This window comes from Malaclemys terrapin, chromosome 3 (genome assembly GCF_027887155.1).
Source record: "Malaclemys terrapin pileata isolate rMalTer1 chromosome 3, rMalTer1.hap1, whole genome shotgun sequence".
Taxonomy (NCBI): Eukaryota; Metazoa; Chordata; order Testudines; family Emydidae; genus Malaclemys; species Malaclemys terrapin.
The window spans coordinates 134,298,384-134,321,571 of NC_071507.1; the positions used below are offsets into that span (position 1 = coordinate 134,298,384).

At 41.0% G+C, this 23,188-nt stretch overlaps 1 protein-coding gene across 4 annotated transcripts in view; it reads left to right on the forward strand.

The window, feature by feature from the left end:
* Positions 1 to 1,111: 1,111 nt before the first annotated feature.
* Positions 1,112 to 23,188, forward strand: part of FBXL4 (F-box and leucine rich repeat protein 4) — a 97,897-nt gene continuing 75,820 nt past the window's right edge. For 3 of the 4 annotated variants that reach the window (XM_054022504.1, XM_054022505.1, XM_054022502.1), the window contains exons 1-2: positions 1,112 to 1,249; positions 13,055 to 14,111. In XM_054022504.1, the coding sequence (XP_053878479.1) occupies positions 13,600 to 14,111 (512 nt within the window). In that variant the 5' untranslated portion in view covers positions 1,112 to 1,249; positions 13,055 to 13,599. Of the gene's footprint in view, positions 1,250 to 12,147; positions 12,220 to 13,054; positions 14,112 to 23,188 lie in introns of those variants that run through there. The other variant, XM_054022503.1, reaches the window with a different exon arrangement.

Genomic DNA, 23,188 nt, shown 5'->3' on the forward strand with positions numbered 1-23,188 from the left:
CTTCAATCTCCCTGGTGATTCTATTACAGAATTAAAAGTCACTATCATTGAACAAAAAAACTTCAGAAACAGACTTCAAAGAGAAACGGCAAAACTAAAATTCATTTGCAAATTTAACACCATTAATCTGGGCTTGAATAGGGACTGGCTGGCTCACTACAGAAGCAGCTTTTCCTCTCCTGGAATTGACACCTCCTCATCTATTATTGGGAGTGGACTACATCCACCCTGATTGAATTGGCCCTGTCAACACTGGTTCTCCACTTGCAAAGTAACTCCCTGCTCTCCTGTGTCAGTATATAATGCCTACATCTGTAACTTTCAGTGAGGTTTTTACCCACCAAAGCTTATGCCCAAATAAATGTTAGTCTTTAAAGTACCACCAGACTCCTTGTTGTTTTTGTAGATACAGACTAACACGGCTACCCCCGATACTTGACTCCCTAACCTTGTCACTGATCTCGCAGGGTTTGGGGCTTCCCTGGACGCTCGGCCCCGGAGTCAGGTCACCCCACCAGAGTCCCGCCTGCTCCCAAGAGCTTCCGCCTCACCGCGGGGCAGAGAAAACCGGGAGCACGTGACCCAGCCCCAAAAGCAAATAACGGGACGTGTTGGGGCCGGGGCAGGTCGCTGAGCGCTGCGAGGGGTGGGGGCAAGAGCCTCACACGCCCCGCCCGCTGCTCCGGCTCAGCACGAAAACAGAGAACAAGCTTGAGCGGCCTCACGTCACCACTGGCGTGGGCAACCAATCAACGGGCCACCCCTCCCTACGGGCCCGATAGCCCCAGAGCCACGGGAACGCGGCTGCCCCCCCTTGAGTAGAGCTCCCGCCTGTCCTGGGGTGGGCCGGGGTTGTTCCTCGCCGGCTTCCGTCGCGCCCCTCTTTCCATCCGCAGCGGCAGCAGGGTTCTCCGTGAGAGCGGGCGGCGGGTCGTACCCACTCAGCTAGAGAGCCCCGCCCACGCCACCTAAACAACAGCCGAGTGCCCCCCCCCCCCCCCCGCTCTGGCCACGCCCTTTGGATCCCCCTTCCCACCACGCAGAACGTACTGGTATCATGTCATGGCCCCGCCCACCACGCTCTCCCCGCCCCTCCCCACCCTGCTAGAGCGGGCTCACTGGTGTCCCGCGGCGCCTTCTGCCCGGTGGGAGCCCCGCCTTCGCCCTGCGGCTGCCTCGCCCCAGCTGCCCGGGACGCTCGTGTGGCTGGTGTCAGCGCGCGGCGCAGGCCGCTCCGCCCTGCGGACGGGTACGGTGACTTCTCTTCTCAGGCAGGGGCGGAGGGCTCGGGCGCGGCCTGCTCGGCTGCCGGTCCCGGCCGTTGTGTGTCTGTTCGGGGCCCTGCCCTCCCTGTGCCCGGGCCCCGTAGTCAGTGCCACGCTCGGCCTCTGCCAGCCGGGGCCCCGCGCCCCCTGGCTTAGCCCTGCCCCGCCCGGCCCACTGACACCACCAGGACTCCGTCCTGAGGTTGCCTGCGATGGGCCCGGCCTGGCCCTTCGCTTTGCCAGCGATGAGTCCGGTATCTTCAGCCTGGCTGTGCCCCTTGCTCCGGAACAGGCCCTGCCACGCTGACCCCTGCCCGACGTCCATCAGTGATGGGTCCACCCTCCACCCGCACACCATGCGCTGGCTATCTCAGCTGTCAAACCCGCCTACTCCCGGTGCCAAACTCCTACCTGCCCCCCACACCCATGCTCCTTTCAGCTGCTCGACCCACCTATCTCTCTTCCCCGCCCCTTCCTTCCAGCTGCTGAACTAGGGTTGCCAACTTTGGTTGGATGAATTCCTGGAGATTTCATTACATGACATAATCTTTAATTAAAAATTAATCTTTAGTTCCTGGAGATTTGGCAACCCTGCCTGTCCCTCCCAGTGCCAAACTCCAAACTCTTACCCTGCCTCCTGGGTCCTTCCAGTTGCCAAATCCGCCTGCCCCTTCCAGTGCCAAACTCCTACCCTGGCCCCAGGATCCTTCCAGCTTCCAAACCCACCTCCCCCACCCCAAGTGTTGAACACCTTCTCCTCCCACTCCTTCAAGCCACCAAAACCATCTGCCCTTCCCAGTACTAAACATCTACTCCCCCAGGCTCTTTCCAGCTGCCAAACCCAGCTGCCCCTCCCACTCCCCTACTGCTGAACATCTACCCCACCCTGGCTCTTTCCAGTCACCAAACATTTCCAGTCACTGCACATCCCAGTGCTGAACACCTACCTACCTACCCACCCAAGTTCTTTTCATTTGCAAAAATCCATCTGTACCTACCATTGCTGAACCTGGACCTACCCAAGCTCTATCCGCCTGCCATATTTATCCACACACACCAGTGACAGTGCTTATCTCAGTAACGCCATCTTTTTCTTAGGGAAAGCTAATCCTTGCATTACCAGCACAGTACATAGTCAAACCTAATGTGCTTTCTTCTCCTGATGTGATGCATCATTTTAGCAGGCATGTGTATGTTTCATGCTGTTAATGAAAGTAGATCACCATTCCATAACAGACTCCATGGAGAACTAACATATGGCAAAATGCACATTGTGTTACTAGTGTTCCAGTGAATGCTAGAATTTCATATATCTTCACACAACAGCTGTGGGCAGTAGCAAAATGGTTAACCTGATTGCTCTGAGTTTTGTTTTTGTTTTTTATATAACACTGATGCCCGGAGGCCCCAGCTAAACCCACACTGTTCAGGGGTACAAACAGGCAGTGAAAAACAGTCTCTGCTCCAAAGAGCTTGTAAGCTAAGATGGGACAAGGGGGTATGGAACACAACAGAGGGAGGGGAGGTTAGGCGGAAGATGAATTTGACAGTAAAAGTGATACAAGATTGTACATATTCTTAGCAATGTGTAGAATTTGGAAGCTTCACATTTTTTAATGGCTGTAAAAAGACTGTAGATCAGTGGGCTTCCAGATTTTTATGTCATGGCCCCCCTTACCTGTAATGGAATCTATCCGTGTCCCTGCCCCCTGCTCGGGGCTGTGGCCAGGAATTGGGCTGTGGTCGAGGCCGGACCTGCAGCTGGGGCTGCGTCCAGAGTCAGGCCTGGGAGTGGAGCTGTGTTGGGGCTGAGACCGGAACTGGGGGTGGGGCTGGGTGGCACTCCCTCCCCGTCCCCCGTGGGGGCTAGCCCGGGCCCTGCCATGCCCTTCCAAGCTTTCCTCCGTGCCTCCCTAGGGGGCATGCCCCACAGTTTGGGGACCACTGCTGTATATTTTGAAGTATTTACTTTTTGCTAATGTAATTAATATAAAAAAGGATTTATCCAGTGTAGGTGGTTAGTTGACGAAAAGGTGAGGACATAATTGTGCTAGGGTTACCAGTTAAAAGAAGTATTGAACCAGATGTGGTGAGGTGTGTGTGTGAGATCGAGATTTTGGTTTGCAGTGACTGGGAGGATATTCAAAAATGAAGGGTGGTGGTGTATAGATAGCCTTTTAGGTCTTGTTGAGGATAGCCTAAAAAGCTTTTATCCTAGTGTAGACAGGGCAAGTTGTATTTTACACATTAGGTGGTTGAGGTTAACATTGGGAAACAGGCTTGGGTTCACCTTGACCAGATAATACATGTTAAAATACAACTTGTCCTATCTATACTTGAGTGTTAAAACATATTTAATGTCAACTCTCGCCTTAATGGGAGGAGAGAGTCAACCAATACAGAGGTTTGAAAAGAGGGATGTGATAGAAGTTATACATTCTGAACAGTTTGACACTACAAGTAGTAACCCACACACTTCTGAATAGTTCTTGTTACGTTACATTTAGGATTTTAAATAGTTAAGATTGTCATAATATTGAATGTTAAAATAGTTTTTAGGATGTGTGAAACAGCTGTCTTTTTATGCTGGAACACAGTATATGAAATTACACAAATGATGTCTAACTTTGAAGTATTTAGTATGAATCTGTTATACACCGTTTTTTATTTCAATATGTTACATTTAGATGTTCCTGGAATCTGTAATTAACATTAGGTGATGCTAATCTGTGGTAGGAATTTAGTATGGAAGGATTTAGTGTCCCCTCTGTGCATCCATGTGTAATGATAATTAACAGATTTCCCCTTTGCCATCTTTTATCTAAGGTGTACATATTAAGTTCCATTAATCTTTCTTCATAGGTCATGCCCTCCATTCCTTTTGTCATCTATATATTCCTTGTAATTTATCAGTGTTGGTAGGGGTTTTTTATAGCGAGCAGAACAAAACCCTGCATAGTGCTCCCAAGTGTGGTATTAGCAAGACTGGTGTAAAGAGGAGTTATTACTTCTCTGGCCTTAAAAAAAATGTTTCCTCCCTCCAACCCCCCCATATGTACATACTAGTATATATAGTATTCACTTTTCTTGCGATAGCATCATCCCTCAAGCTCATATCTAGGAAATACACTGTAGGGAGCAATCCTGCCCTGGCATGGGGATGAACTAGATGACCTCATATCTTTTCAGACTCTAATTTCTGTGATTTGTTGTATGCTGTCACTCCAGATCCTTCACTTTACTGCTCTCAAAACAACAATATTAAATTTTTTTCTTTTGCGTGGTGTTCTGATGGGTCAGTGACTCATGTTGCACTCATATGACCTGTTTTCCCCTTGTACATCAAAAATGACTTGAAGGACTGGTAAACTGACTTTGAAAGATTAAGTGAATTAAATAGATAAATTGATCACTGATATGGGAGGTCGGTCAGAGGCCAGAAAATGACTGTGTATAGGTAAACTCCAAAGAAGGGGCTAAAATAGTCCAAAGGAATGTAACTAAATATAATCTTACCTGATGTGAAGACTGGATGAAAATTATTATCGTGCAGCAGTGACTTATTTTCTCTTGAATGCTCTGTGTATAAAGTTTCTGGAGTACATCTATTCTGTCTGACTAAGGGAAACAATAAATTCCAGTATCAGAGGGGTAGCCGTGTTAGTCTGAATCTGTAAAAAGCAACAGAGGGTCCTGTGGCACCTTTAAAACTAACAGAAGTATTGGGAGCATAAGCTTTCATGGGTAAGAACCTCACTTGCATCTGAAGAAGTGAGGTTCTTACCCACGAAAGCTTATGCTCCCAATACTTCTGTTAGTCTTAAAGGTGCCACAGGACCCTCTGTTGCTTTTTAATAAATTCCAGATTGAAATGGCATTCCCTGCAGAGAATTCTGACCTTTTATAACAACATGTAATTGTTCAAATTACTTAATATTAACACAAACATTTAGAAAATAAAGGATTTTGCATAGAAATTGTATTTCACACATTGTTTGACTAGTAAAGATTAGGAGAACCAATAAAATCAATAGATTGTAACATGTTGTTACCTCCGTCAACCTGAGTGGTTAACCAACAATTTGGGGTCTTGCGGGTTGTTCCAGTTAGGAGGAGAAATGGGTGATGAAGTCAAGTATTTCTTCTACTTACAAAGAATGTGCGAAGTTCTTGTTTCCCTGAGTACAGTAGGAATCGAAACTTCGTATTGTGTTTTGCTTACAGTTCTAAACTTCTTTCAGCCAGCACTGAGCTGAGAAAGCTTTCTCTCTTGGTTTTTTCTAAGGGCCATGCTCCCAGTCCTTTTGCAGTGTTCTTGGCTTTCTGCTCCTTCTCTGAGTTCTTCTCTGGTGTTTGTCTATCTGTCACAGACATACAAATCCGCACAAAACAATAACCAGCAAAACCCCTCAATGCACACACAACTTGCCTGTGCCTTTGTTTTGGGTGGTGACATGTACCTGTGTTTTTGGTGGAGGCTGCTATTGTTTGTTATCTTGTTCCATAAAGATGCTTAATGGTTGCTTACAACTGTCTTTAACTGAAGGGCAGTGATTATGCCTAATCCATAACAATATTTTGCAATAATACAGCATCTGTCATTTGGGGATTTCAAAATACTTTACAAAGGGAATTGACTCTCAAGCATCTACAGTAGAATCTCAGTTACAAACACCTCAGGAATGGAAGTTGTTTGTAACTCTGAACAAAACATTATGGTTGTTCTTTCAAAAGTTTACAACTGAACATTGACTTAATACAGCTTTGAAACGTTACTATGCAGAAGAAAAATGCTGCTTTTAACCGTCTTAATTTAAATGAAGTAAGTACAGAAACAGTTTCCTTATCTTGTAAAATCTTTTTTTAAACTTTCCCTTTATTTTTTTTAGTAGTTTACATTTAACACATTACTGTACTGTATTTTCCTTTTTTTGTCTCTGCTGCTGCCTGATTGCGTACTTCTGGTTCCAGATGAGGTGTGTGGTTGGCCGATCAGTTCGTAACTCTGAAGTTCTACTGTATTCTAATCCAGGAGTCTTGATGTCAGTTTCTTGCTCTAACCACTAACTAATGCTTTATCTCCACAGAAGCATAGAGCCTCCCCATTAACAGAATCTTTCTCTTAAGGTTCTATTCCAAAATTTTAAAATACATATTTTGCTAATGTTTTCAGGGTTGCCCTAGGCAATCTACGAGAAGGACTTTATAGGGCACATGCTCTACATTGCTGTTGTATCTAATATTACTAAATTCTGTATTTTTGCTGTATCCTTTACAGTGTTTCCAGTGTCTTACTAATCTGGTGTTATAGGAGAGGGCTACAGAATTGGTTCCAAGTAGGCAATGACAAGTTAGGACAAAGGCAGTAGGACAAAGTAAAAGCTGACACATAGGCAGGGATGGATTTACACAGAATCTTAAAAGTGGGAATGAAACTTACTGTCGAGAGCAAGAGGAAGCCAATTGTAGGAACTGAAGAGAAGTGTGTTGTTTCAAAGCAGTGGAAGGGGAAGATTTATTTTAGCAGCAGTATTTTATACAGGCTGGGCTCGGGCAAGAGGAGATGCTGGCAGGCCAAAGATGAGGAGACTGTTAGTACTTGAAATGACAGATGACATGTGTGAGCAAGGATTTGGAATGGAGAAAAAGTTTAAGGAAAACACAGACAGGATTTGGTGACCACCTGAATGCAGGGTGGGGAAAGGAGTTAGAAGTCTAATATAAAATTGAGGTTTCAAATCTGGATGATGTGAAGGATGGTGAAAGAATTTTGGAGAAAGGATACCCAAAGGGTACCCATAGAGATGGTTTAGGAGAAACATATGGAATTCACTGACCTAAGGGGTATCAGGCAGGACAGTTGCCCAGGGCTCCATGCTACAGGGGTCCCCGCAAAGCTAAGTTGCTCAGGCTTCGGCTTCAGCCGCAGGTGGCAGGGCTGGGAGCCCTGGGCTTCAGCCCAATGTAGCAGGGCTTCAGTTTTCTGGCCTGGGCCCCAGCAAGTCTAACACTGACCTTCTTTGGCGGCCGCCCTGAAACCTGCTCGCGGCCCTCAGGAGGCCCTGTCCCCCCAGTTGAGAACCACTGTTGCACATAACACATTTTCTCTGGGGAGTTGTCTTTGCCATTAGTGATCACTTTTGTTATATCATCTTATTTCATGGGGTTGATAGCACCCTTGAATAATTGCCTGACAGCCCTGTTTTTGGTTGTTTTTTGATGGTCCAAATGAATAAATCTGTCAGCAGCCACTCAGACTGCTTCAGAAGGAAGATGTGATGATGTACCTGCATGACAAACTGAAAACTTGTGCAGATTAAACTGACATTTTATAAATAAAGATAAGTAGTCAGAAAAGTTTATTTTAAGAAGTTAACTTTTACTCAACAGATCTGTTCTCATTGTATATTCTGAATCACACAGTTTCTTCTGTTGATAATACTTACTGCTTTTTACTCCTGTTAGCTTTCCAGAGCTAATACAGTAATGGGTGAATGGCTAGATTGTTTCTAGCTTACACATTAACAGAATTGTTAATTAAGTTCCACTTGCAGAATCTTTATTGGGGATTAGCCAGAAAGAACACGGGTTAACATTCAGATCATGGACTCAATTTGCAAAGTTGGCTGTTTAAAAAAAAAAAAGTGTCTTTGTACTTAAACTGAAGTGGGCATAATTGAGGGAGGGAAGGTACCCTAATATACCATTTTACAAATATTTTTTCATAGCATACCACATTTTAAGGGGTTATTGCCTGATAATCAACCAATTGGGCTCTAGTGCTTGTGGCCCCCAGTTAATCAATCAGGCTTCTGTGCACCTGGCCCCCATCATTCTGATTACTTTTGCCTCCAGCCTCCATCAGTCATACACAGGCTCTCCATTATAATACAAATAATGTCTACAGTTGACCCTATATCCAACATTTGCCCCAGATCCCTTACGGTTTGTCTCTTTACTAAGTCTGATGTATCTCTTTTAAAAGATACCAGTCAACAACAAAAAGTAGGACTGAGAAGGAAAATTTTCGACCAGAGCCCAGATTCAAAGGCTTTTATTCAAAAATTAAAAGTTTATTAAGAGAAACAAAGCAAAAACGACATTGAAAATTCAGAGGACATAAAAGCTAAACCTGTGTGAAATTTGGCCACCAAGTTCTAGAGAAAAATCAGGAATTTATTTTAAGCGCATTTTAGAATAAACCCCTACCTATTGTGCTTCCAAAAATATTCTCTTCGGGTCCTTATATTGTACTACTTATATCTCCTTTAAAAATGTAAATTATTCAACTGATTTTTGATAGGGGAATGAAAGCTGTGCCACGTTTCTGGAGACATTATAGCCAAACATCTACCAGAATACACATACTGTCAATGTTACAAATATAGTCACAACTATGGTTTTGCAATCAGTTTGTAACCTCTTATATAAAAGATTAACTCAATCTTTCTTTCTTTTTGGTACCGTATACTCGTTCATAAGGTGAATTTTTTTGGTAAAAAAGTGAAGCATTAAAGAGCGGGGATCGGCTTATCAACGGGTCTACACCAAAATTTGACGATTTTAAGCTCTATTGAATTGAATATCTAATACACTGTAGTTTTGTTTACTTGGAGCGTTCGCAGGCATGGAGCCCCTCAGCTCCCAGTGGCTGGGAGCACAAACCGTGGCCACTGGGAGCTGAGGGGCTCCATGCCTGTGGATGCTCCAGGTAAACAAAACATCCCGACTTGCCAGCAGTTTATCCTGACGGACCGGGAGCCAAAGTTTGCCAAATTCTGAAATATAGGGTCAGCTTATGAAAGCATCATACAGTTTTTGCCATTTTTACCTATCCATCTTGGGGCGTCGGCTTATAAACGAATGGGTTAATGAACGAGTATATACCCCTCCCGCACCCCACCTCCTTGCCCCAGCCCAGAGCCCCCTCCCAGACCCTGAACCCCTCATTCCTGTCCCCGCAGCCCTCACCCCTGCACCCCAACCCTCTGCCCCAGCCCTGGGCTCCTCCCACATCCCAAACCCCTCATCCCCAGCTCCACTGGGTCGCAGGCATCAACAATTTTCTTCAACTGGATCGCCATTAGTTACTGATCTAGGTTATCATAATGGTCCTTTCTGGTCTTGGAATCTATGAAATCAGTAACACAGCCATGATTACAAAACTGTTTTGAAAAAGAAATAAAACTTTATATATATATATATATGCATATGAGTGACCCATTGATCAGCCTCAAATGCAAGTCCACATACATATATTATAATTTGATAGTGTAATGTAATTTAATAGGAAAATTGTGTATACAACATTATCATGAAATAGTAATTATAAATACTTAACAAAACATTGTTTGATAAATGGGAGTTATTACCAATAAGTACATTTAAAAATTCTTTAAAAAAAAAATCTAGGTACAGAAATTGAGATAACAAATGCATATAAAAACCCAACAGTCCATTGAAAAGTTGATGTGATGAAATACTAATTTTTATATAAGTGATAAGGATGTTTGTTTACTATTGGCATTGTAAAAACTTAGTTAACTGTTAATTTGCTTGGGGTTTTGTAAATTACATAAATAGTAAAGTACTTTGGTGCTTAGCAACCAAAATTTGTTGGGTGAAGCAAAGATTTTTTTTGTAATTCTAGTATGCTCATTTATTTTTGTACTTGTCTAAAAAAGAAAATATATAAAAATATTTAATTGAATCCAAACTGAAGACATTATCTTTTATCTGAGGTTTACTGACTGGCGCACAAGAGAAACTGCACTCTAAGGCCTAGGCTGCACTTGCGAGTTACAGCGCAATAAAGCTGCCCAGAGTGCTGTACCTCATTCCCCGTCCACACTGGCAAGGCATGTACAGCGCTGTATCTCCCTGGCCACAGCGCTGCAGGTACTCCACCTCCCCAAGAGGAATAAGAGATGCAGTGCAGTGGCTACAACTCCCGGGTGTCAGTGTGAACGAGGCGTTAACTTGCTGCGCTGTGATAATCCCCTTATCAAGTGTCCACTCTTCTCATTGTTGTGATTAGCTCCAGGAATGCGGAAGTGCCCTTTCAAAGCTCCCTACCAGAGAGAAAAAGCAAACATTTTGCTGTTTGCTTTGAGTGAGTGAATGAGAAGCAGGGAGGTCGGAACTTGCAAGGCAGGGTGCTGACACACTCTCAGCACCCCAAAAAGCATTCTCTCTCCCCCCACACTCCCTGTCACACTCCACCAATCCTCCTCCCCTTTTGAAAAGCATGTTGCAGCCACATGAATGCTGGGATAGCTGCCCATAATGCACTGCTCCCAATGCAGCTGCAAATGCAGCAAATGTGGCCATGCTAGTGCGCTGGCAGCTGTCAGTGTGAACAGACTACAGCGCTTTCCCTACTCAGCTGTATGAAGGCGGGTTTAACTCACAGCGCTGTACAGCTGCATGTATAGCCATACCCTAAGAGGCAAAGACAGTTGGAGATACTGACTTTTGTCCAAGGTCTGGGGCCTGGGGGATGTGGTGTGACTGCAGCTACCCTCTCCAAACAATGTCATATGACTGACTGAGGGGGGTTGTAAACGCACAGAAAACCAACTGATGTAGAAGGCATGTGGACAGTTTGTAATATGAATGTTGCTGCATTGTGCTAGAGCATGAGAACCAGAAAATTAAACTAGCTATAAGACATGTTAGATCAGGAGACAGCAGAAAAGAATCCAAAAGAAAAGTGTATTTTTATGTAGTCCTAGTCTTCAATTAAACTTTTAAGCCATCCCAATTGAAAAAGAGAGAACAGCAACGTGTTGCTTCCTTTCCATGTCTCTTCCAAAACCTTTTTGTTTGGCTTTGGCTTTGGCTTCCCTGCAGAGCTCAGAGCTGAGCCAAGACAACTTCTTATGTGTTCCCCGCTGAGGTAGGTGCCAAATGTAGTTCAAGTTGCTATACCCCAAGCTGGTATAAAATCTGATTTTAAGGACAGAAACTAGACAAAAAAATTGTAGGAGGAAGAAGAAAGAAAAAGAGTGAACACAATGAGGAGTCCTTGTTGCACCTTAGAGACTAACAAATTTATTTGGACATAAGCTTTCGTGGGCTAGAACCCACTTCATCAGATGAATTAAGTGAAAAATACAGGAGCAGGTATAAATACATGAAAGGATGGGGGTTGCTTTACAAAATGTGAGGTCAGTCTAACGAGATAAATCAATTAACAGCAGGATACTAAGGGAGGAAAAATAACTTTTGAAGTGGTAAGAGAGTGGCCCATTACAGACAGTTGACAAGAAGGTGTGAATAACAGTAGGGAGAAATTAGTATTGGGGCAATTAAGTTTAGGTTTTGTAATGACCCAACCACTCCCAGTCTTTATTCAGGCCTATTCTGATGGTATCCAGTTTGCAAATTAATTAAAGTTCTGCAGCTTCACGTTGGAGTGAAGAGTGAACAATTCATCAACACATGTTTTCTCACTGCCAAATATAGGAGCAGAGGCTGCAGTCTGCCTTTTATCTTACAAAACCTGCACTGTCAATTGCTAATAGTATTCCAACAAAAAGGGGGCTCAGTGGATGCTACCCGTATATGTATGGGTGTTGTTTTTTTGGGTTATTTTGGTGGTTTGTTTTTGAGGTGGGAGAGAAGTGAATTACTCCAGAAAAACAAAGATTTTATGACTAAATAAAGTACAGTATTGTCCCAACTGCGACCTATTTCAAATGGTAAATGTGCAGTTGGCCTGCTAGAACAGCAGAGGCATTTGGTTAATGATTTGTTAATGTTTGTCCTGAAGTAGAAATGCAGCCACTGTCTGCCCCAATGATTAATAAAGTACACGCCCAGTAAATGTCTGCTGCAGAAACACTTCATCTATTTTAGGAGATTCTTAGTCGTCCTTGCTCTGGACTCCAACACTGCTCTTCTCTCTTTGCCATTGAGCAACAGTTAAACAAGATTTCAGTGGAGCAACAAAGTTAGTTGTATTTTTTATCAGGGTGGGGAGATTAATTTTGGTATATCTTGCTTCTTGATAAGCTGTAAGGAAATATTTTGTTTGTTACTAATAGAAGACTATGCTTATATTGGTAAATCTAACAGTTTTTGCCTTATAGTTGTTTTGTGCCTGCTAACTACGCAGTGGGGTTTGTAAAATAATCTTTACTTGTAGGAAATCTAATATGGACATGCCCATTTCCTTAAAGTGACAGATTAAAAATTAAATGTTTTCAAACAGATTTCTTTAACTGTGTTGCTAGTATACCTTAGATTAGTAAACTGAAGAATTTTTAAAACCTAACTCTTCTACCAATTATACTAATTGTTTACTTTTTGCATGCCACTCAGTCTGGACAGTGAAAACATACTCCACTTTTCTAGTTATTGTCAGATTTTAGTCACCTGAACTTTATGATTCTTGTGTACTAGTTCAGTGTTTTATTGTTTGGATTACAGGGGAATATTTTTTGTTAAATAAACAAAACAATTTCCCACTGCAATAATTTTTTTAAAAAAATCATTGAAGCATTTCTCTTCATCTCATGCTCTCTTGTTAAAGCTTACTTTTTTAGGATATATGTTATTTATCAGAAAGTAATCCAGAATAAGCGCACAGTTTACATAAAGTATGCTCTAGTATAACTGCTGAAATGTGGTTTTGTTTGACAGATTAGACTATTGCTGTAGGTATTATACTTGTTTTTTGTCAGTTCTAGTTAGCAGAAATAGTTTTCATGGCTGCAACATCCAGGTTTAGCAAATTTTGACTCTAATACAGTAAATATATGAACCAAAATGTCTTCTTTTTTCAGATATACAACAGCGTGCATATAGACTTTTGCTTCTGACACCGTCACAGAACCCTGAATACCTACCTTGTGTCATGGCTGTATAGAAGACCTCCAGCTGACATTATTAATGGACTCCAATGAACATCCTTTTGGAGTCCACTGACTTTCATATCAGGGATGCATGCTGTCATGGACAACATGAAAGGGTAGTGCTGAAGGTTATACATTGACAACAAAATTTTTGTTACTACTGCAGGCTGGTGATCTAACACGGAAAATAGTTAATTTAGTTTTTGGCTCAATTTAACTTCCAGATAACTGCCTTTTTTAATTCAGTGGCCCTAAGGAAACTACTTGATTTTAGATTTTTAATGACAGCGTTGTCTTAAGATGACAAATTAGAATGAGTAAAAGCAAATTGGTTTCCTTCTGGAAAAATTTTCTCTGTTGACCATGTTTAACCATTCTGTTTTATTCAGCTATTTTTTTTTTTAAACATCCCCCAAAGAGTTAATGCACCTTATATAGGACATCTGACCTTTTGCAGCTTCATAATTCATATCTAGATGTCACCGGTGTTTCCCATGTTAACAGTTCTCAGCATGTTTTACTATATCTGCCTTCGGCGCCGAGCCAGGACAGCTACAAGGGGAGAAATGATGAACAGCCGGAGAGCTATTGAATCAAACAGCCGAGCCTTACCTATCAATGTTGAAGTAGTCCAGTATGCCAAAGAAGTGTTGGATTTCAGTTCTCATTACGGTAGTGAAAACAGCATGTCCTACACAATGTGGAATTTGGCAGGTATTCCAAATGTGTACCCCAGTTCTGGGGACTTCACTCAGACTGCTGTGTTTCGAACTTATGGAACTTGGTGGGATCAGTGTCCTAGTGCCCAGTTGCCATTCAAGAGGACTCCACCTAACTTCTATAGCCAGGACTACGTAGAGCTTGCTTTTGAGGAGCCAGTTTATCCCACAGCAGTGCATGTTCTGGAAACATATCACCCTGGGGCTGTAATTAGGATTTTGGCTTGTTCTGCAAATCCCTATTCCCAAAATACACCAGCTGAAGTAAGGTAAACTTTTACTGAGTATCTCTCTCTAATTTACTAAATAGTACAACCACAAAAGAACTTTTAAGTTGGGTTTCAGTCTTTATTCTCAATGTTGGAGTACTTTATATCAGACCCACAAATACTTTGTTTACTTCAGTATATGTTTAAAGCAGTTTTATTTAGGGTACATGTGTTTTGTTTTCCAACATTGTTTAATATCAATATTGTAGTTATAGATTATTTATTGAGACCATTTTAGGGTCAAAGCTCATTCAGGTTTCATTTGTATAATAATAGTTCTTCTAACAGGTCAAACCTACAAATAATCTATATGGAACTTTTGAAAAAAAAAAATAGTTACTATGCATTTACAGTAACTTGTTAATTAAATGACGCTTCTCTGGAATTTTTACTTTCCCCCAAATAATGAGGGCAAATTGTTTATACAGTGTTCCATTTTGCAGTGAAGATTTTTTGGATTTACTGTGTTGTAAGGCAAAATGCGCCTATTGCTCAAAATTTATTTTTAATTTTTGAATGTAATTCTTATTTGCCAAAACAACCTAAACTAAATTTGAGTACAAACAAAATAAAAGTTTGCGTGTGAGGTGAACCTTTGTATGCTATGTTTTATCTTAGAGTGACTATTTAGGCTAAAATAATATGTTCCTGAAAATAGCTTATAATGGAAATGCAGGAATAAGTATGTCCAACTACAGAGTATTAGCACTAGCCAGTTCCGCCAACATTTTCATATCTCATATTAATAACTTTCATAGATGTGTATGTACTTCATTATATTTAAGATCTTGAGCTAATTACCGGTAAATAAGTAGAAGCTGCATGATTCTAAGTGAGGGCAGCATTTGGTCCTTAATTTGTATTTTATAGCCCTTATTCAGTTTTTTTAATCATTCTCAGTATCTTGTGTAATCATGTTGTATTCAGGGACATCTGTGTAGACAAAGTAATACCTGTCAGCTATGGACATTAAATAAGGCCTAGTGGCTGCTTTCAAGGTATTGAGTTTAGATTCTGTGGAGTTACAATCTTCTTAAGCATTTCTGGTAACTCTTTCGCTTTAATGTTGTTACAGATATTTATTCTTTACCATTCAGTGTGGCTCACTTGATGGGGCATTGTACTGGGACTTGGGAAACTTGGGTTCCGTTCCTGGCCATTTGACTGGTCTCTGTGGTGATCTTGATTAAATCACGTAGTTGCTGTGCCTTCTGTTTCCCCATCTACAAAGTGGGGATGATACATAGCTCCTTTATGGATGAAAAGTGCTATCTAAAAGCTGAGTGGTGAGGGTGGTAATATTATATAGCAAGAATGAAAAGGAAGAAATGCTGTCCTAAGTGTTTCACATGCAAGCTCAAAAAAGAACATATCAGCCGTATGAAGATGCAGGGCTAGATTTTCTCTAGTGTCAAGAACCATTTGGTACAAGGGTGGGAGTGGGACACCGGATGCTCAGTTATATTTCCCTAATTTTTAAACTGTAGCTTCTTCAGCTCTGGCATAAATTAGAGCAGCCTCGTGGAGCACAGCTATGCCAATGAGCATAGCCTGATTGGGAGATGGTTGGCACAGGAGCCAGCTCAACTGGCTTTATGTTAGCTAAGAGTGTCTCTACTTTTCTGAAGTAATTTTCAGAGAGTCAATTATGACCAGATTCTAGCACTTTTGAGCCACCTGGGACTGCAGTAGAGAATCTGGCCTCCAACCATCTCTAAAAGCAGCCATGTTAGAAAAATATTAGCCATTTACAAGTCTTGGAAAAATCCACTCCCTGTCGTGTACAGAGCAAGAAGCTTTCCTGGGCAAGTGCCATCAGCTTCTGTAGAACTGAAACTTTAATGTTTTGGGGGAAAAAAACCCTTAACCTCTAATACACTATGATTGCAAAGATAACTTTCCAAATGTGAGCCTAGTGCAAACTGATGCAGTCTGTTGTTCCTAAATATTCAGACAGATAGTTTGTGTCTCTGCTGCTATTTATAGCTTTGTCAAACACAGCAGAGTGAAAACTAACCAGAATCTTGTCAGTTTTCACTCCCACTATTGGGAACTCTGGGCAACAATGAAACCTACATTCTGCTTCTGGAACTTGTAAAAGCTATGTGTGATAGTAGAATCGGCACCATGGCCCTTCATGGGGGAGGTGTACCCAAAAATAGAGAGTAGGATAGGATGGATTAGGTGTGTGTTTGGAGGGTGTGGGGTCACCAGTTGTCTCTATTTTTGGGTTCACTTCCCAGTGAAGAGATACAGTGCCTGATTCTGCAGTTGTTAATAGTTTTTAAAAACTGCAGAAACAGAATAAAACTGACCTGATTTTTGCAGATTCACTGCTGCACTCAGAGTTCTCAATTACAAGAACTAAGGTGGTGTGAGAGATTAAAGGGGAACAGTAAGAGAAACAAAAAAATATCGGGGAGGAAGTAAAGCATACACTTTAGATGAAGTAAAGCATACGCTTTAGATGAAAATAGGTGTAAAGGGCTACAGGAGGTGAGAAAGATAGGAGGAAGAAAGCGCTGAAAACAACATGGGGCAAAGCTATATAATGATCAGTGTAGGAAAGAGAAAAAGTGGAGTTGGGCCAGGATCGGAAAGAAGATTTAACAAAAGCAACAGAGATACTGTAGTAAGTTCATTTTAAAAATGCATTAAATTTAAAATAATACATTACAGTCTAGTATATTACACAGTAAATAGTACACAAATATTTTATATGCTGTACCTCTAAATTGAGGACTTTGGAGGGGCCTGGCTGTGCAGGTAGTCCTTGGGTTAGTAGGTTTTTATGTCCTGGCTACTTAAGTGATTTAGTTAACCAGTACATTTTGGGGGCTAATTGATTCCCCATCCTCCCTAATTAAGACTTTTTATGTGGGTGCATAAACCGTAAAAGGTAGATGTGTGTGTGTGTCATCATGATGTGTTCACTGTCACAATTTATTTTGTGTTGTTATATCAGTGTGTTGATGCAGTTCTGTTCAGTTGTTTGTTTAAATTGTTCCTATTTATTGAATAAATATCTGTATACTTGAAAAGTAAGAAATTTGAGTTCAAAGAACCGCAATAGTCCAAACAGTTAATTCACTACCTTTCTAACCATGAAATAAGAAAACTCAAAGCATTGTAACATGCAAACCATTTGTGGGGAGATACACTGAAAAATCAGCTTTCAGTCTTTGTGAATTTGGGATCCAAACTAGAAGCCATTCATGGTCTATCCGTTTGTATTAAAATATTTTCAGTTGTCTGACTGTGCACTGCTGATGTTTACAAAAATAGATTTTTCTTTATTTCTCTTTGTTTTAACTACTCATATATGTCACCCTGAAATTGGTTTACTAATTTGTTTGGCAATATTGTGCTATAATAATATTATCTAGGATAGTAATGAAAGGATTGAAAGGAAATAATGATATTCAGTGTTTTTATTGATATGTAAACTAATGGTATTTTACCAAAGCATCTAAACTTTGAATCCATTTAATTCCTTTGCTCATAAGAAATAATATGCCTTTTAATTTTAAAAAATATTTTTAAAAAATTCCCTCTTGAAAACCTATTCCTTGATCAGATTGATCTTGGCTGAATAAGCTAGTTACTGAGGTAGACTGACATAAAAGGAATAAAAATTGCCTACTAAACTAAAGGAAGCTATAAAAGGAGAAAAAAATAGTGAAAATAATTTACTCAAACAGAGCAAACATTTAATGATAGGTACCACTTTCCTCTTGAGTTTATGGCATATTCAGCAGTTACTTCAGATTGGTGAATTAGGGTGACCGAGGAGCGATTTCCCCCCCCCCCTTTTTTTTTCCTGAAAAGCCTTTCAGATGGGATCTCCACAAAAATAATTCTTCCAGTTTTCTCTGAGACAAACCAATCCAGGCCTGTTTACTCCAGAGGAGTCAGAATTAAAATACATTTATTTTTATTTTAAATCATAATGTAAATCATAATGAAATGTGTTTGTTTAAAAAGGCAGAATGGATTATGGATTGTGCCTAGTTACTTCTTTAACTATAGATAATTGGACAAATGTAAACGTTTATAAAGTTGAAACATTGTTCACTGAGGTAGGAAAATAAGGGTCTGATCCTGCAAGCGCTTACTATCAAGTGTAGTGCTTGGTTTCAGTGAGACTACTCAAGCAGATAATCTATGAATTTTTTTTTAAGATACAGATACACCCACAACCTGATGAAATGCCTCAAGTACTGCTAATTGAGGAAATTATAGCAAAAGAGCTTTCAGGTACTAAGCTCAATTTTTTTTTTTCCAGAACTTAATTGGTCAGCATTCATTTGTGCAAAGCCAAAACCAAGAGTAGCAAAGTGTTGTCCGGATTGGACCTTAAGTTTTGGTGTGTTTTATATGATTTATTTCCCCAGATTTACATAAAATGCATTTTGTCCTGTGTGGGTATTCATTGTTCTCTGACTACTATCGTTGGACCAGTTTCCCCATCTGAAAGGAGATAATGATACATACCTCATTGGTAATGCACTTGATATCTCTGAATGAAAAGCTCTGTACAAGAGTTAAATATTATTTCTGTTGGAAATTCCCTTCTTGGAAGTAAACAGAAGATCCCTCTTCTGATATATTTGTTTTTAAATCAAGCTGTTTTTTGGCTCCACTTCTGGCATGTTTGAGATACTGCAGTCACATTGACAACCTAATCTTTTGCCTCTGTGCAAAGCCGATGAAGATTCCTCAGGATTTTGTGGCCCTCTGTTTTTTCAGGCAGGAATCTCCTGTGTTTTGGCTTCCTCCAACCTAGCAGCAGTTTGGTAACTAGAGGGTAAGTCCTTCTTTAGGAACTAGAGAATTTCCTTATTTTAGAATTCCTTACAGCTAGCAGCAACAGACGGAAGGAGGCAGGGCACTAAAATCACAGAAATGTGGGGCTGGATCTCAAGGTCGTCTAATCCAGCCTCTTGCACTGAGGCAAGACCAGGTATACTTAGACTATCCTTGACAAGTGTTTAAGCTGCTTTTGAAAAGCTTCAGTGATAGGGATTCCACAACCTCCCTTGGAAGCCTATTCCAGAGCTTAACTATCTTTATACTTAAAAAGTTTCTCTAATATCTGACCTAAATCTCCCTTGCTGCAGATTAAGCCTATTACTTCTTGTCCTACCTTCGGTGGACATGGAGAATATTTGATCAGTGGCCTCTCTATAACAGCCCTTAACATATTTGAAGACTGTTATCAGATCCCCCCCTCAGTCTTCTTTTCAAGACTAAACATGCCCAGTTTCTTTAACCTTCCTTCATAGGTCAGGTTTTTTAAGCTTTTTATCATTTTTATTGCTTTCCTCTGGACTCTCTCCAATTTGTCCACATTTTTGTTAAAGTGTGACACCCAGAATTGGACACACTATTCCAGCTGAGGTCTCACCAATGTCAAGAAAAGAGGAAAATTACCTCCTGTGTCATATATACGACACTCATGTTAATATACCCCAGAATGATATTAACCTTTTTCCCAACTGCATGACCAAGTCTTCAATTTGTCGAGGTAGTTTTGAATTCTAATCCTGTCCTCCGGCCTCTCCCAGCTTGGTGTCATCTGCAGATTTTATAAGCATATGCTGCACTCCATTATTCAAGGCAGTTAGTGAAAATATTGAATAGTAGTGGAACCAGGACAGATCCCTGGAACTCCACTAGATACTTTCCCCCCAGTTTGACAGCAAACCATTGATAATTATTCTTTGAGTATAGTCTTTCAACCAGTTGTACACCCACCTTATAATAATTGTATCTAGACCACAGTTCCCTAGTTTGCTTATGAGAATGTCATGTGGGATTGTGTCAAAAGCTTTACTAAAATCAAGATACATCACATCTACAGCTTCTCCAGTATCTACTAGGCCAATAACAGATAAAAGTGATCTGTGCTGTGTCTCCACTATTCAGCAGTCTCACTGAAAATGGTTGTTGGGGCGATTTGGGGTCTCTTACATAAGCAGGCCCTGGCTTTTCAGATGTACACAGCCAGTTTATCACCTGCTTTCTTTTAAATGAGACTAAACATGACTGCCAGAATTAAAGAACAGATCAGTGAGAGGGGAAATAATGTTCAAGATATGGGCTCCCACCCAACTGCTACTTATGTAAGCTTTTTTTACCCGAACTGTACAAGGGAGGATGAAAGTCTCTGTAGTTTGGTCTATCTACTGCTCAGAATCTCAGACCCATGCTGTCTCTTGATTAGTTTTCAAAGATGTCAACTAAGGTTTCTCTTTCTAGGAACAGGGCTGTTAGGCATCCATCCCTAAAGCCTCAGATTATTCTATTATTTAATTGAACCTATTGAGCCCCATCCCATACTCTTAGACAAAATAGTTTGTCTCAGTTCCTCATAGGAAAAAAGAAGGCCCTGCTTCTCCCCGACCCTGCCCTGTGGAGCTCCTTAGGCATCCAGATCTTGTGACTTACAAGTGTTCCTGGCTGCTTTGTTTTTCATTAGTTATCCTGGATCTCCTTCTTTCCAAGTACCATCATAAGAAGGGAGGCATTACAAAAGTTCCAACCAGCCTCTTATCTGAGCAGTTGTCCAACTATCACAAGCATTTGCCCAAGTTATCAGTGGTGAAGAATGAACTGTCCATGTCATACTTGGACCTATCCAGGTGATGAGGGTTGCCTTTTTGTGCAGAATAAGGTGGATGAGCTGATGAATCTAATTTTCTCTTCTCTATACTTTTCCCCAGATCCCATTTGGTTAGAACCCTTCCAAGATGTAAAGATGGAAGATAGTTTCTTTTGACTTTCTTATACCAGAGTCTCTGGAGAACACTGTGCACTCTGAATGGCCAAATACAGTGGAAAAAAGATCTACCCAGAGAACCACTCAAAAATGCTATACTAAGTGTAGCTAGGCCAAATGAGTAATTTTTTTCCGCCTCTTCACTTTTAACACCACCTTCCTTCAGTTTCTCCAGGACCACTCTCTGCACTGAACTTTCTAAACCCAAGGGCCCTTAAGGATTTTGTGGACCAAAAGATTAACAGTTTATTCAAGAGAGGCTTTGTGAACATAGGAACATCCATGCCCTGAGTAGTTTCCCCTCATGTGGCTCTGTAATCACTTTGTGCTTCAAGTCCTGTAGTCCTCTAGAGAGAGGCTCTCATCCATGACCTTGGAACCTCATTCTGCTCTTTACAGTACTACCCATATTGAATCCATGCGGGAGGTATTGTTATACTTCCTATCCATTAGAGTAGGCTTCCCAATAGCTACTTTCTCCAGTCACTTGAGGTTTTTTTATTGAAGGTTGGGAGTTTTCTCTAATGAGATCTGGCATTGTATTTTTAATTCAGACAGGTAGTCTTTACTCCTGTCATAGCATTCATTCCTTAAATAAATTCAAGAAATATTCCTCTTTTGGTTAAGCATCAAACTCCAGTCCTTAAGAGCACTGACAATCTTAGAGCAGAGTCTTCTGTAGTGAGATCTGCTAGGTGGTCATCAGCTCACCAAATTCTGAATGTTGGTTATCCAGTCTTAGACAATGCCATTTCTTTTCTTTTGTCTGTCTTCTCCAGGCCATAGTGTCCAGGGGAAGATCAAGATAGTTATATGTAATTATGACATTTCAGGGTGCAATTCAGACCAGTCAACCTGGGCTCCTCACAAACAGCCAGACAACATACTGGTTACACCCTGAATGTCTGTGTATAGCCAGCAACTCTTACCCCAGCAGCCTGACAGCAAACACCAGTCACACTCTGGCTTTCAGCAGCCCAGTGCAGTCCCAGATTTCCCCCCCTCCCTCCCAAAAAAGTGTGTTCTGCACTGTCCAACTCTCTTCTGGATAGTCCAGATACATTAGGTCCACTGCCTCTCAATGTACAACAGTTTGCTACCATAAATGGAGTTACCCACACATTTCCCAATGCTGGATTAGTTTTTATTAGGGCTGTTGATTGATCACAGTTAACTCACCCGATTAGCTCAAAAAAATTAGGCACGATTAAAAAAATTAATCGTAATTAATCACAGTTTTAATTGTGATTTAATTAAACAATAGAATACCAATTGAAACTTATTAAATATTTTGGATATTTTTCTACATTTTCATATATATTGTATTCTGTATTGTAATTGAAATCAAAGTGTATCTTTTTTTTACAAATATTTGCACTGTAAAAATGAAAAACAAAAGAAATAGGAATTTTCAATTCACCTCATACAAGTACTGTAGTACAGTCTTTGTCATGAAAGTGCAACGTACAAATATAGATTTTTTTTGTTATATAATTGCACTCAAACAAAACAATGTAAAACTTTAGAGCCTACAAGTCCACTCAGTCCTACTTCTTTTTCAGCCAACCACTAAGACAAACAAGTTTGTTTACATTTACAGGTGATAATGCTGCCCTCTTCTTATTTACAAGGTCACCAGAAAGTGAGAACAGGCATTTGCATGGCACTTTTGTAGCTGGTATTGCTAGGTATTTATGTGCCAGATATGCTAAATGTTCAGATGCCCCTTCATGCTTCAGCCACCATTCCAGAGGATATGCTTCCATGCTGATGACACTCGTTCAAAAAAATTATGCATTAATTAAATTTGTGACTGAACTCCTTGGGGAAGGATTGTATGTCCCTTGCTCCGTTTTACCTGCGTTCTGCCATATATTTCATGTTATAGCAGTCTCAGATAATGACCCAGCACATGTTGTTCATTTTAAGAACACTTTCACTGCAGATTTCACAAAACGCAAAGACGGTACCAATGTGAGATTTCTAAAGATAGCTATAGCACTCCACCCAAGGTTTAAGAATCTGAGGTGCCTTCCAAAATCTGAGAGGTATGAGGAGTGGAGCATGCTTTCAGAGTCTTAAACGAGCAACACTCCGATGCGGAAACTACAGAACCCGAGCCACCAAAAAAGAACTTCCACTGGTAATATCTGACTCAGAGGATAAAAATGAACATGCGTCAGTCCACACGGCTTTGGATTCTTATCGAGCAGAACCCATCATCAGCATGGACACATGTCCCCTGGAATTGTGGTTGAAACATGAAGGGACATATGAACCTTAGCGCATCTGGCAC